This window comes from Kluyveromyces marxianus, chromosome 4, assembly GCF_001417885.1.
Source record: "Kluyveromyces marxianus DMKU3-1042 DNA, complete genome, chromosome 4".
NCBI lineage: Eukaryota > Fungi > Ascomycota > Saccharomycetes > Saccharomycetales > Saccharomycetaceae > Kluyveromyces > Kluyveromyces marxianus.
Window position 1 is genome coordinate 760074 of NC_036028.1, and position 14897 is coordinate 774970.

The 14897-nt window shown below is 40.1% G+C and overlaps 6 protein-coding genes across 6 annotated transcripts; 3 read left to right on the top strand and 3 right to left on the bottom strand.

Annotated features, from left to right (window-relative positions):
• Nucleotides 1–43: 43 nt before the first annotated feature.
• Nucleotides 44–2521, bottom strand: CHL1 (DNA helicase; the record flags this gene model as incomplete). Its single annotated transcript, XM_022819622.1, has 1 exon — nucleotides 44–2521. One exon carries the CDS (start codon nucleotides 2519–2521, stop codon nucleotides 44–46), a length of 2478 nt encoding a protein of 825 aa, XP_022676169.1.
• Nucleotides 2522–3810: 1289 nt separating this feature from the next.
• KLMA_40325 (uncharacterized protein) lies at nucleotides 3811–4776 on the top strand (the record flags this gene model as incomplete). The annotated part of the gene is made up of 1 exon (XM_022819623.1): nucleotides 3811–4776. The coding sequence occupies one exon, from the start codon at nucleotides 3811–3813 to the stop codon at nucleotides 4774–4776; it is 966 nt and encodes a 321-aa protein (XP_022676170.1).
• A 1871-nt stretch (nucleotides 4777–6647) lies between these two features.
• Nucleotides 6648–8069, top strand: CIP1 (Cip1p; the record flags this gene model as incomplete). The annotated part of the gene is made up of 1 exon (XM_022819624.1): nucleotides 6648–8069. One exon carries the CDS (start codon nucleotides 6648–6650, stop codon nucleotides 8067–8069), a length of 1422 nt encoding a protein of 473 aa, XP_022676171.1.
• Nucleotides 8070–8614: 545 nt separating this feature from the next.
• MRPS16 (mitochondrial 37S ribosomal protein bS16m) lies at nucleotides 8615–8977 on the bottom strand (the record flags this gene model as incomplete). The annotated part of the gene is made up of 1 exon (XM_022819625.1): nucleotides 8615–8977. One exon carries the CDS (start codon nucleotides 8975–8977, stop codon nucleotides 8615–8617), a length of 363 nt encoding a protein of 120 aa, XP_022676172.1.
• Nucleotides 8978–9626: 649 nt separating this feature from the next.
• Nucleotides 9627–13274, top strand: RRP12 (mRNA-binding protein RRP12; the record flags this gene model as incomplete). Its single annotated transcript, XM_022819626.1, has 1 exon — nucleotides 9627–13274. One exon carries the CDS (start codon nucleotides 9627–9629, stop codon nucleotides 13272–13274), a length of 3648 nt encoding a protein of 1215 aa, XP_022676173.1.
• A 220-nt stretch (nucleotides 13275–13494) lies between these two features.
• Nucleotides 13495–14544, bottom strand: TAF3 (Taf3p; the record flags this gene model as incomplete). The annotated part of the gene is made up of 1 exon (XM_022819627.1): nucleotides 13495–14544. One exon carries the CDS (start codon nucleotides 14542–14544, stop codon nucleotides 13495–13497), a length of 1050 nt encoding a protein of 349 aa, XP_022676174.1.
• Nucleotides 14545–14897: the final 353 nt, after the last annotated feature.

Genomic DNA, 14897 nt, shown 5'->3' on the forward strand with positions numbered 1-14897 from the left:
GTATTTATGGGGTTGTTCAAGAATAAAAGTTGATATTGTATTTTTATCTTTTTTGGACAAAGAAAGAAGAAGTCTCTTCGAGTATGTCTTCTGTCTTTTTCTGATGCATTATTCTTTTCCGAACCCAGTGCGATAGTTTTTGTTGTATGCTATTATTTAGATAGCGGTTATCGATGAGAAAAATGCACGCATAATCTTTTGCATGTCTGATGGCTCTGCCAACACTTTGATTAACTGCTTTCATGCATATATTCTCGTAAAATTCCTTGGTTACTCTGTGTGCATCTTGCTCCGAACCGCCATTAGATAACACTTTATTTTCATGATGTCTCCTTTGAACAATCATTTCACTACTAAATGTATTGGGATATGGCAAACCAACCATAACAACTGCTCTAGCTAATTCGTCTTGAAAATTAATTCCTTCTGAAAGTTTCCCTCCAACGACTGAAAGTAAAAGCGCACCAGAATTACGTTCAGATATCGCATCTGTATAGCCCGGGAGAATATCGTTACCACCTTTCGTCTCATAAAAAATCTTTTTCAAAGAATTTAACCTCTGGTACATACCCTTTGATTTCCAGAAATTCACGACTTGTTCGAGATAACCGTAACTGGGGAAAAATGCAACGACACCATCAGGTACCCTCTTGCCAATTTCCAAAAAGAATTCATAAAGGCCTACCATATTTGATTCTTTGTTTCTGTTTTCGTGATTGAAATTGAAACCATCAGTAACTAAAAATGTGTCTAGATTAGAATCTGGAATAATATGGTCGCAGGAAAATTGTACGATCTCATCAGATGGAATATATGGGAATAGCGACTCTGTTATATCACTTACAGGCTGCATTGTTCCTCCGGCAAGAATAACACATTTGCTGTCTTGAACAATAGACTTGAAAATCTCCTGTGGTTCTAATAGCATGTACCTAATCATCTTTCCTTCTCTAAAGTAAAACTTACCTTCAACTGATAGATTTGAAAGAGACATAATGAATTGTGAGATTTTAAAAAGGATCGGTTGACTAGGAGTTGTCTGGTCAGAATTTTCTGGCTTTGAAACCCAATCAGTATAACTATCAATCTTATAGGCTATCTTGGATTTTTTCATGTAGTTTGTTAGTTCATGTATATTCAAAAGATCAATATTGTTATTGTGGAATATCTCTTGCGGTAAAACCTCCTTTCCCTCAGAAAAATATTTTTCTATAAATGATTTAAGCACTTCTAAGAGCTTCATGAGTTTTAAGAGACTAACTCGATTACCACTGTTTAGCCTCTTTTTAAATTTTGCAAAATATATCTTGATGGCCTTCAGACAACTGTCGATTTCGGATAGTGACACTTCACAGCTGTAAATAGATCTAATGGTGTCTATCAAATTATGCGCTTCATCTATTATAACAATACTATCCTTCAAGTCAATACCCAATGATTGGCGAACTTCCAGCGATAGTAAATGTTGATATGGAAGTGTGACAATTTCGGCTCCATCTAAAGTATCCCTTGATGAGTAGTATGGACATGTATGGAAAGTTTTTCCCAGCTGTACCAAATCTTCAATATCGTGTATCTGTGAGAACGTATGATCACGAAACTCTCTTGAAGTGATCTTATCCTTGGAGTTTGTGTAGAACTGGCATTCTTTTTTTTTTACCGTTTCAGCACATGAATCGTTGATTAAGTCTGGTCTTGATCTCGATACTTTTTCGTGAATACAGAGTTGTTTTCTAGATGCAAGTGGTAAGAATTTGATGCGCTCCTTATCCAATAAAGTCGAAGACGGAGGAAAAGATGGGAGTGTCAATTGTGAAGCAAATTGCGTCAATTGGGAATGGGTTCTTGAGGCAAAAAATATTTTCAATGGGGAATGTAGATCTAGATTCTGATCATATTTATCAGCGTTTGGATCGTCCCTATCGCCTATTTTGGCAAGAAGTTCTTGGATCTCATCGTTCAATTGTGATTTCTTGTCTGTAACTTGTTCTCCCGCTCCACCAATCTCGTAGGGTTCCGGAAGAAACTGCGACCCGTCATCGTTTTCCGAACTAGACCCGTTGCCGATCTTCATGTCGACATGGACAGACCCAGCCGCCCTTTTCCGTTTCTTATTCTTCCCACCAAATGTGCCTAATTCTCTAAGGGATACCTGGACTTTCCCATTGGAAAGGGTATCCAGATAATCTTCATACTGCTGTAGCACCTGGACCTTATCTTTCAAGATCTTGTCATTATAGAACTGGTTGACCCATTCTGGCTCATTATCGTCGTCATCGTCTGACGAAAAGTCCGAACTGCTCTCATCGGAATGTCGGTCCCTAACACTACCGAGCTTCTCCAACTTATGTTCACGTAACCATGTAACTGTACTGCAGATCAAAGAGAGCGTCTTACCAGTTCCTGTAGGACTCTCGAAGATCCCAATTTTTTTTGATGAATTGAGCAGGTCATAGATACGGTCCATCAACTGGACCTGGATATCGTACGGCCGATACGGGTGATGGAAGTCTCTGCTCATTGCAGACGCGCTGAAACTTACAAAACGCTAAGTTTAAAATTTCAGTCCAGTATTAGAACTAGCTCGATTCTTCCGCTGTCCAGTCTCGGCTCATGAAATGCTTGATGCTACCTTTTTCGGCTCACTACACCCACATTAAAAAAGGACAGACCTAGCTAGCTACACACAAACGAACAAACAAACAAACAATCGATCAATAAAACAATCAAAACTGCCTACCTGTCCGCTCGCTTGGCATCTCTCGGTATGTTTGTCTGCGTGAAGAAAAGATACGTAATGCAACAACTTTACTTCGCGCACGCTATAGGTAGCTTTCTCTCTATGCGTTTCAAGCATAAGGGCCCTCAGCGCCGCTAGACTACATCGCAGAAACCACCGAAAAGAGAAGGAAGAGGAAAAAAAAAATAAAAAAAAAAATAGAGAAGAAAAAACCGAAAAGGGAGAGATGTGGTCACGTGACTAACTGTTACCGTTTTTCTGGAGGTTTCCACGGTTTTCGATTTTCGGGGTTCATGCAGGAGGTTTGTGCGGCGGTTTGTGTGTGAGGTTGGCTTCAAACCACAGAAAAAGGGCCTCGAGAGATCGATTACTGCGGTTTTTGGCACTAACATGTTTTTTTTGCAGATGTATTAGGTATTAAAGGTCGCAACGACGACGCAACAGAAGCAGAAAGAACACAAAGAAAAAATACATGGCAGAAAACGGAAATGTAGGAGGACTACGAGATTGTTTGTTGGTTTTGGTGTAGGTTGATCAGGTTTAGTTGAATTCTTGTTCTTTAGTTAGTTAGATTGTTTTTTTTTTTTTGTTTTTTCTTTTCTTTCTTTTGCTTTGGGGTATGGAAACATATTGGTTGGACGTCGCATTCGTGCAGATACGATGCGGACGACCCATTCTTTCTGTTGGGGAAAGGAAAAGCGATGGATTATAGTTCGGTAAATCCAGTGCAGTGTTGCCTGATGTAAAGGAACTTTTTACACATCAAATTACGTATAAGCGCAGCATTGTGTGCATATTAAATTTTAAAATAGGTTTATACTATGTATATTACATTATATTGTATATATATATTGTGTGTATATATTATCTACAAATTTGTATGTCACAAATGTGGTAGTGGTAGTGGATAATAATAATAGTATGTTTGGAATTTTGAAGACACAAGGTAAACATACCGAATAGTCGTAGAGCTAAGTACCACACGTGCCAAATCACATAAACAAATCCCAAGCCAGTCAGTTAGTCACTGAAACGTCTCAAGGCAATAAGGGGGCAGTAGGTATAGCAATATGGCATCGCCGATATTCATTTCAAACAAGCCGGCAACGTTGACCAAGGATTACCTTTACCTTGGAGCTACGTACTATGGGAATGCACTGGCTCGAATATCGAACGGGATCAAGACGTTACATCCGAGCCACATGAGGAACTGGATTCCCATACTCTTGCTATCTAGCATAACGTACATGGTTCTGGCGTTCTTGAAGACACAGATCATGAAGATCGACTGTCGAGGCTGCGAGTATCTTGAATGCATTATAGATCAACACATGATCGGAATATGTATTATTCAGTTCTGCACACCGAGCTTTGAGAAGACGTTTTGGCAGTCTTTAGTGGAGTTGGACCCAGCTTACCGTGTCGTGCACCGGCAAGTGTATCCGATGCAAGGTGTAGGGAAGCAGCGCACACGGACTTTGCAACTTCAAGCCCGAGTTGTCCTAACGCAGTTTCTATTGGTTACCGCGGTGGCATGGCTACCAAGAGCTGCAGTGCAGCTAATCCTCTCATCCCTCATATTTAGACAGTTGTCATACCGATTCGGAACGGACATATCGTTGTTCTCGTGCTTTGTGCTCTTTTTTTTCCCTGTGGTGAAGCAGATCAAGTTCTTGTCGCACTTCTACTCGTTGCATTTACTTATCAGAGCCTCATTGGCACCCTACTTCAACAAAACGATGCTACAGAAAAGCGAGCGTCACACTTGGATCCAGTCACGGAGTGGGATCTTGTACGGATACATGATCCCCTTCTATCTGCTCATTCTCTCGTCCTCGCATCTTTCGATGCTAGTTTTCTACCTTTCGCACATTTCAGGTCTTCCGGAGCTCATCAGAGACATCACCGATCCGTTCCCGGACCCTTATGTTCCAGGGACGTTGCAAGTGTCCATTTGGAACTCAAAGCAGTCGGTATGGTCCAATAACAAGTTCAAGACCGCGGACGATGCGTCTGATCTCAGCGAGACTGAGTGAGGAAGTACGACGGCGACGACGACGACCAAAACGCTCAACAAAATAATAAAATAAGAAACTAACTCTAACTATAAACAAACAAGATAAACAATGATAATCACTTTTTATTTACCTTCCTACCTGCAGGTAGGTAACACCTGAGAGATAGGCACAGCTATGTAATTACAATTAAGTACTAGGCACATTATCTGATAGACTTCTTTTTTTTTTGGGGATCTAGGAGTTTTTTTGACAGTTTTTGACAGTTTTTCCCACTGTACAGTTCCTCTATATACTCTAAGAGGCAAATACATGAATCGAATCAAACTGAATGGGAGAGAAAAAGTGCTATCACAACTACTTACTTACCATACGCCAACCCGTCCGGTTGTTTACTTATTTACCCCTCACACTACGGGAATCTTGATCTACCGGCTCTGTAAAAGCCAATAAATTATCTGCCCTTTTTTTGTTTTCATTCCTGTCCCTGTGTATCCAGTAAATCTCCTACAGAAGTCTATGTACATCATCAAGTCGTTGCTTGGAGCGACTTAAGAGCCAGTTACAAGCCAGTTACGAGCCATCTGGGAAGCCATCCATCTAAATAATCCCGCACCTCGTAACAGCAAAGAACCAAGAACCACGCGAAGAACGCAGACATATTCCCATACCATCTTTTTCCTTCCAGCAAAGAAATAGTCCGCACTTGGTATGGCAACACGCGAGAAAACGGTTTATCACACGGCATTTATGCCAAAAAAAATATTAATATACTCACTCACTCTCATAGAAAGAAAGAAAAAAACATTGGGCTTGGGTGACACATCTGCCCTTACTTGCATTCGCCAGTTCTTGACTTTGCATAAACCAGTACCACTACTACATCTTGTTCCCGACGTTCGGATGAGACATGACACCACACACACACACACAAACCATCTTCTTCTTGTCCTATGCTACTATAATATACTACATTGACAAGCCGCACAAATAAAGAGAAATCAAAAACAAAAACCACGCTTATAGTGCGTAATCAGTCTCGACTGAGGGATTAGCCCTCGCACACCTATATAATTACCTATATACTGCATTTCCCCCTCCGCTCTCCCTCCTTGTCCTTGTCCCTGTCCCTGCTGTACCTTGTACCTTGAATCTCCCCCTGGCTCTGAACTTTTTTTTCCTCTCTCGGCTGCTGGATCTGTGTTTGAGTCTGAGTTTGAGTCCTTTTACCCAATACGTACTGTACTATACACCAGCTCGAAAAGAGAAATAAATATATATTTCAACGGAACGGAATACTCACCGTACGAAAGCCCAAAAGGATAACTTAAATACAACGAACATCAAGACGTTACTGACGCGTACTGCCCACGTACAATTCGACGCACCCCAAAGCAAATCAGTTCCTTTTTTTATTTGTTTTTTGCTTTCCCTTCTGTCTTCTACATTACATTACAGTCAGTACAGTCAGTACAACCGGTACAGTCAGTGAGTGTGCTTTTAGATTACTTTTTTCGTTACTAGTATTTTTTTTTTTTTTCTTACCTCGCTTCGCTTACTTTTCGAGTATATTGCTGCGTGTGTGAGCGTGTTTCCCATATCTACCTTAGCCTCGTTCCTGAAGTTTGCATCGCGACCTTTGTTAACAGGGTTTTTTTCTTTTCGGTAGATTTCATTTTGGTTCCATCAAGTGTTGGTACGAGGCCCTATCGAGAGGCGTTCCTTTATAATAGCATAGGAAGGTGATTTACGGCAAGGGAAGGGATACGTGAGAGTTAAGCTACTTACCTACCTACCTGGAGTGAGTGGACAACTAAACCACCAAGCAAGTGTTTTTTCAGAGTGATATCTGAGGTTACTACTGTAGTAATCATACCCGCAACGTCATCAAGATGAATGACCACACGTCGATCAATAGCAAGGGCCTGAGGACCATCCTTCTGGAGAAGTTCCACCATAGGTTTTCGCATTCGAGATCTCATGAGGAGACAGCAGTAGCTGAGTCGCAAGAACAAGAACGTGAACGTGAACATGAACATGAACAAGCTGGAAGTAAGCAGCAGCAACAGAATCGAAGGTCGTCGACGCCCTCGCCTGCATCAGAGGACGGTGATGTCGAAATGGACATTAATAACGACGAGTATCTGATAGACATATCCACGGAAAAATCTAGCATCGAATATGGACAGTGTTTCAGCGAGACTGACGAACGGAAAACAGGGCCTGCTCCATTGACTTTGAATACGGACGCTAATACGTGGTACGCTCCAGAAAATAGAGTGTGCACTCCGGTCATGACCCCGGTTAACCAGTCTGGACCGGCCCAGTTCTACTCAAAACGTCACGATAGCATGTCCTCGCTCGCTAGCTCGGTTTCAGAATTCGGGTACGCGAACATGAGACCGCAATCAGCAGCTAGTAACTGTGGCGGTGGCGCCTTCAATGCTTCTTTCACACCGCGTTTTGTGTCGTTGCTCTCGGAAGTATACGTTCAAGTGTGCTCCGACCCAACCATCACCCCTTTTGATAGCAACAATCCACCCTCGGGGATCCTGCATAGGGTCTCGAAAATCGCAGTGGAAAAAGCAGACGCAGAGCATATCGATATTGGGATCGAAAGAAACTCTTGGCTCCTGACCTTGGTCAGACAGAGACTACTCATGGAGGCAAGAAAGGATAGCTATCTCTCGAGAAATAGCTCCATTATATCGCTTCCTCCAGTACCTCAGTTCGGAATTGAGAACATATCAGCACCATTTGGTAATTCTCAACTTCAACAGCAGCAGCAGCAGCAGGACTACTTCAATTGTAGCAGTTCAGGGGATGGATCTGTTTTCACGAATAACAACAACTACTATATGGGAATAAACTCCTCCCTAGACTCAAGGCCCTCTTCTCAATCCTACGGATCAAGTAACCAACAACTGCAGCAGCCAATACAAATGTCACAGGCAACTAACCAATTGCCTCCACAACACCCTAAATCCCTAGTCAGATCTAGGAATAACAGTTTCTTGACTGCTGCAAGTCGGTCCAGAAGCAACTCTTTCAAAGTACACCCCCAGCTTTCAAATACCATGGGTTCTGTTCAATCGTCTTCTATGCCAAAATTATCCAGATCGAGGTCCACTAGCAATGCACACTTTGTATTAACCCCAACAAATTCAATTCCGTCTCAACCTTCTTTTCTTTCCCAATCAACTTCTGCTGTAAATACAGTCCTGAGCGCGATTCCAACTAACAACAATACCACTGCTGCTGGTCAACAAGTGGATGAACGTAACGCAAGATTACCCACACATGTGGAGAACTGAGAAAGAGGGAAAGAAGTTCTGATAATAAAGTATAATAAGCTAAATTGAAAACTGCTAAAACACCAAAAATAAAATAAAATAAAATAAAATAAACAACAGCAGCAGCAGTAGCAACAAAAACAATAACAATAACAACTGATTACTGGAATAAAAACTGTTCTTACTTACTTGCCATTAGAATCCAATTACGCATATTATAGGGACCTGATGCTAACACACATTAAACTCACCATGACGTTATACACTATAAGACATTAACAAAAAAAATAAAAATAAATATAACAAACAAACAAACAAACCCACGCTCACTTTCACCACATACCATCGTTATTCACCGGTGCCCGAGTCTATGCAATGCACTTACATAAGCTTATATATTGTATTTTATTACTTCCCACACATGTACTAATATTATGATTATGAACGCTAACCAAAAAATGTACCGGCTCCAAATCCATGAATAGTTATCCATTTTTCAACGTCTCTAGTCTGTTAAATCTATATACAAGTATTTATTGACCGACTAAACTAACTGATAGTGCAACTCATTCCTCCAGAACCTCCTTTTTAGGTTCGACGACAGCTCTACTGCTAGTGTATGTCTTCCCCCAGTTAGCATCCAATATTCCAGCCTTCTTCAAAAGTCTTGTCACGGTATCACTTGGTTGAGCACCAACACCAATCCAGTACTTCGCTCTATTGAAATCTAATTGAACATCCTTTGTAGGGACAACACCTTGTTTAACCTCCTTCTTCGTTAATGGTTTGGGAATTGGATTGTATGTTCCCAACACCTCAATGGGTTTTCTATTCAAAGCTTTGTGTTTGTTGGTAACCACAATGTTATATATTGGCGTGTGTCTCCTTCCAAATCTTGCTAGTCTTATCCTCACTAGACCCTTTGTCATTTTTAATTAGTTTCGGCTCTCGATTCAACGTGTACTGTAGACCTCCTCAGCCAGTCTCACACAACGTATTAGTTCAGTTAAGTCTTCTATTCATGATATTCAAGAGTTAATGATAATTAATGTTTTATTGTCCAAGCTTACTAAATTTTTCAGAAACTAACTAGAAAAAATCAAGAAAACTGCGAGATAATTGAAGGTCACGTGTATATGTCTTTTTTGTCCCTATATCCAGTAGATGAAGGGAAGGTTTCAATAGCCAGGAAGTAATAATGACCATATAGGACGGTTGATTATACCAGTTTGTCAGTACAAGATCAAGACAGAGACCGAGAGAGGTAAGCTCTTTCCCAAAGCGAATTGTGAGGGAGGGGATGAGGTCAACTGCTAAGAAAGTCTGGAAAGGCTAACTTGTTACATCTTCGTCTTCGGGTAACACACTTTTTCAACATGCTTCCTTCAAAATATCTTGAGAAATCACAGAAAAAGAAATATACGGTTATGTATTAGAAAATTTTCAGTAGAGCTCATCTCATCGCACATCGCTCATCGCATCTTATTCTAAGAAAACATCATAGATAGACTTGTTACGAGGTATTTGTTGCATCTAAGACCTCAATAAGGCCAATCTGGATCAAGGAACAAGTGAAAGATGGATCCCGAACAAGTGTCTAAACTTCTCGAGTTAGAAGACAAACTCGCCAAGATTAGAGCTCAATCCAGCTCGAAATTGGAGAATCAGAAGCACATTGCAATTATATTGGCAGCAGTTGAGGAAAACATCAATGAACAAGATGCAACTAACAAGAACATTGTCAACTACTTGATTTCTTTCATGTCTTTGCTAGATCAAACGATCGATCCAGAAACGACAGCAATCAAAGACTTGCAGTTGGCAACATCAACCATGTACCTACTGGATATTATCTTCCAATATACTCCAAAGAAGATGCTTAGAAGCAGATTTGCTGATATTCTAACCAAAGTCGCACCATGCATAACCGACGAGAAGGCCAACGCTCCATTAATAAGATCAGCAGTTGGTTGTTTGGAGTCTCTTTTGATTGCTCAAGATACACAATCTTGGAATAATACCCAAAATTTGAAGGTGACACCAAAGAGAGGTTTGGACGGTTTGCTAGAACTATCTTTGGACCCAAGACCTAAAGTTAGAAAGAGAGCACAGGATGCTATTGCCAACATCTTGAAGAATCCTCCTCCAGGTCCTACTGCCGAACACGTTGCGGCACCATCCATATCCGAATTTGCAATCAATGCTTTGGTCTCTATTTTGGAAGAAGCTGCTACTATCTCTAATAAAAAGCTAAGAGCCATGGGGGGATCCAATGAACTAAATTCAAGAATCATCCACGTTTTGAAGCTTCTCAGTAACATCATTGCTACAAACCAATGGCCAACGGTACACGTTGAAAGATTGTGTGATTTACTCTTGGAAGTCTGTAAGACCTCGGACCAATTCTTGGTTTCTAACTCATTTAAGTGTTTCGAAACGCTATTCCAATCTATGGCAGAATCATCAGTATCGTCTGGTTTGGCTGAAAACAAGTTCATGAGAGCCTTGGAAGTTATCTTTTCCTTAAAACCATCCCAAAACGACACCCATTTAGCTGGCGCTTGGATCGCTGTTGTCGCTAAAGGTATTACTACATATGCCATCCACGATCCTTTGAAATGTTTCGTCAAACTACCGGAAATCTTTAGAACATTATCATATTATCTCTCCAGCGAGTTGCCAGATGTTTACTCTAGCGCTGCGCAATGTTTAATCGCCATTATCACCGATGCTGTCAAATCCGAAATCCTACTTTTCCCACCTGCAGTTTCCGCTGAGCAGTATGAAACTGTTGACGACGTCATTCAAGAATTATCTGAAATTTTCGTGGACTTGTTGTCCATCAAGTATACTCATTGTGCCAAGTCAGTACTAAGCATTCTTGCAGCTGCGTTCAAAAAATTGAGATACAGAGCTAATCCAGATTTCCTCAAACCTTTAGAAATTGTTGGTGGTTGGAGAACTGATGAGCGCAACTTTTTGGATTTAAGGAATGAAACAGAATACGTCATTGGTGCAGCCGTTGAAAGTATGGGTGTGGAAACCGTTTTAGGATGCCTACCCCTAAACTTGATTAATCACTCGCCATCTAAACCAGGAAGAGCGTGGTTACTACCAATTCTAAGGGATTCTATTAAAAACTCCACCTTGCATACTTTCTTCACAGAGTTTTTACCACTTATCAAGCATTTCGAATCTAAGTATGAAAAACTAGGCAAAGAATCAGTCCAACTAAAGGTTTTCCAAACAGTTGTTGATCAAATCTGGTCCTTGCTACCACCTTTCTGTGACATACCAACTGATTTATCCACTGCTTTCTCTGATGAAGTGGCTGCAGAACTATCAGGGTTGATGTATTCTAATATTGAACTAAGAACCACTATTTGTAATGCACTTAAGACTCTTGTTGAGAGCAACTTAGCATACCAGAATGATCCAACTTCTGATCCTCTTCTAATACAACATTTCCCAGCTGAAAAAGCAACTGAGAGCTTGGAATATCTATCCACCAAATCGTCAAACTTGTTAGCTGTTTTGTTCAACCTTTACACACAAACTGCTCCAAATGCTAGAGGTTACATCCTTGAAACTATAGATGCTTACCTAAAAATCACGAAAGAGGAAGATTTAACTAACACATTCAACAATGTCTGTGGTCTTTTGAGTAACGCATTCAAAGAAGAAGCAAATAAAAATAAGAATGAAATGTCTGCTACTTTACTTGATCTAGTCATTTCCATGGTTAAATATGTTCCATCTTCTTCATATGGTTCATTATTCTCCATCTTCAATACTATTGTAAACTCAGAAGATTCGTTGATTCAAAAGAGAGCTTACCGTATTATCCACAAGCTCTCAGAAATTGAAGAAGGTTCTGATGCTATCTCTAACTATATTGGGGATATTGAACAAATCATGTTGAAGAGTGCTTCCAGCGTGCAGACTTCATCCAAATCCGCAAGATTGCAGGCTATCAGAACTATTGTTCAATTATTGCCAGTAGATCAACTAAGCTTTATCGTCCAAGTGGTTGCAGAAGTCATTTTATCTACTAAAGATGTAAACGAAAAGTCTCGTGAAACGGCTTTCGGAATCCTAATTGATATGGCAAAGAAGATGGATAACCCCAACGGTATAGTTAAACTCTCTCAAATCCCTGGCTATGACCCCAGCACACCTGATCAACCATCATCTGTTGCTGAATTTTTCAAGATCATGTCAGCCGGTTTGATTGGTGAATCTCAACATATGGTTAGTGCCACCATAACTGCTTACTCTTGTTTGGTGTTTGAGTTTAAAGATAGAGTTGATACAGGTGTTCTCTTAGAAATATACGATACCATCGAATTATACCTCACATCAAACTCTCGTGAAATTGTCAAAAGTTCCATTGGCTTTGCTAAGGTATGCTGTTTGGGGCTAAGAGATGATATTATGAAACCTAAAGTTAAGGAATTACTTCCTAAGCTTTTGCGTTGGTCTCATGAGCACACTGGTCACTTCAAGGCTAAGGTGAAGCATATCATTGAAAGATTAATAAGAAGATTTGGATATGAATATATTGAGGCTAACTTCCCTGAGGAAGATATGAGATTGCTAGCCAACATCAGAAAATCCCGTAATAGAAGTATGCGTAAACAAACAGAAGGTGAAGAAGAGGGACCAGCTCAAGCTGCACCTTCTACGAAATCTTCTAGATTTATGTCTGCATTGGATGAAGCATTGTATTCTTCTGAAGAGGAAAGTGATGATGAAGAGGAGGGAACCGGTTCTAAAAATGATAGAAGAAAGAAGGGTTCCAAGCAATTCATTGTTGAATCGAAGGAAAATCCATTGGATTTGTTGGATTCCCAAACATTGGCTCATATCTCCTCTACTAGACCTAAGACACTGAATACTGGTAAGAGAAGGATTGTTGATGATGAAGTCTTCAGCTTTGATGCAGAAGGTAAGTTGGTTGTCAAGGATGATAAGAGAAAGAACAATGCAGAAGATCCATTGGAAGAAATCACTAGTGGTGTTAATGCATACCTAGATGCTGTTAAGCAAGGTCCAGTTAAAGGTCAAAAGAACAGACTTAAGTTCAAGAAAGGTGCTAGAGCAGGAAACTATGACGACTTCGGTGATGACGATGATGAAGTTGCTCTACCTAAGCCCAAATCTACTGACAAGGGCAGAATTGGCAAGAAACAGAATGGTAGATTCAAGAACAAGAGAAAACTTTAAATTTGAATGTCAGGAATACATAAGTATTTCAATAGCATTTGTTAATATTTGGATTGCCAAGTGATCCTTCTTTGTCATAAATACCAGTATGTATAATAGTAAAACAATATTTCGGAATTCAAGAGAAGGGCTCTTCCGTTGGCTAACCCCTCTAATAAATTTAAGAACAGTAGGTGATTAGGATACCTGGATACACATGTATATATACCTAAATTAGCAGCTATATATCATATGAATGACCATAATCCAATGATGTCCTTCTTTCGAATGTATTTTGCATGTCTTCCATCTCATCTAAGTCCTTGGTGTCTATATTTCCTAAAGTCAAACCTCCGGGTCCTGGGGAATCAAATTCAAAGTTTTGTTTCTCTATATCCACGAGCTCTGCGTCTTGATCCATGTTTTCTACAGGTGGCAATTCCATTTCTTCATCTATATCCTCTTCGTAAGACACTGTGATATTTTCTAACTTATTTTCCGGATTTCCTACTGGCAATTTTGAAAGCAACTTCGTAAGAAGTTCATGTTGAGCAGAATCATGGACGACTTCCTCCCCTTCATTCTCTTCCGGTATTTCTACTCCTACTGGAATACACGAATTGTTTCCTGTAGATCGAGTTCCGCCTAACTTAGAATATTTAAACCCAGGAATAGATGGTAATGACGTTGTATCTTTGGGTACCTTGCCCGTTTTTCTCTTTGCTAACTCTATTCTCTGAGCAGCCACTGTGAACGATATCCAATCATCCATATCCCCATTATTTATCATGGCTTCTATAAGCTCAACTTCATCGTCTCCATCAGTAGGTTTCTTCTCAGACACATTTAGTTGGTTGATGTACTCGGGTATCATTGTTAATGGTTTGTTTGATTTCTCACTCATCTTCAGTAAATCTGGGGTTGGCGTGCAAATAACTCTTGCCTCTGTAGTGGCAGGGTCCTCCAGTAACCACCTCTTGAATTTTTGCATGCCCTCATCGCCAGGTGCAAACGGATGCTCGTCGTATGTGTCTAGTAAATTTGTTGGTTTGAAAGCACCAATATTCAAAAGACCTTGTGTTATATCCTGAAGGGCAACTTCTTCGTCCAAATCTCCGCGGTCTAACGCCAGCTTCCTTATTTCATGTATTGCTAACTCAAGATACCTAATATAGAGGTCCGTAAAGAGATCAATGGTGCTTGATTTTGCTTTATCAAATCCATGTGCCCGTAGAAGTTGTATCATTGAAATTCGCAGTAGCGAGAAGTAAAACTTCTCATCTGAAGTCATTTTTATTGAAGCAAAATTCCAATACCCTTGGATCAGATTCCTATCGATAAAGTAAAACTCTACCTTCCAGCAAATTCAATTCTTGAACACTGTTACAAGCTTCACAGGATGTTTAACTTCTTCCATTGTCCAGTTGAAGAATACTAGTTACCTACATAACTGGAATGCATTAATATGTGAGATGAAGAAATATATTACCCGGACATATCATATTTAGTCGATCACATGATCCCAAAAATATAATCAAATCCTAATTTTTTCGTACGCCATGAGAAGTTGAGCAAGTATTAGGCTCGAGGTTTTGTTTTGAATAATTAAGTGAATGAACATATATATATATTTATGTACATTTA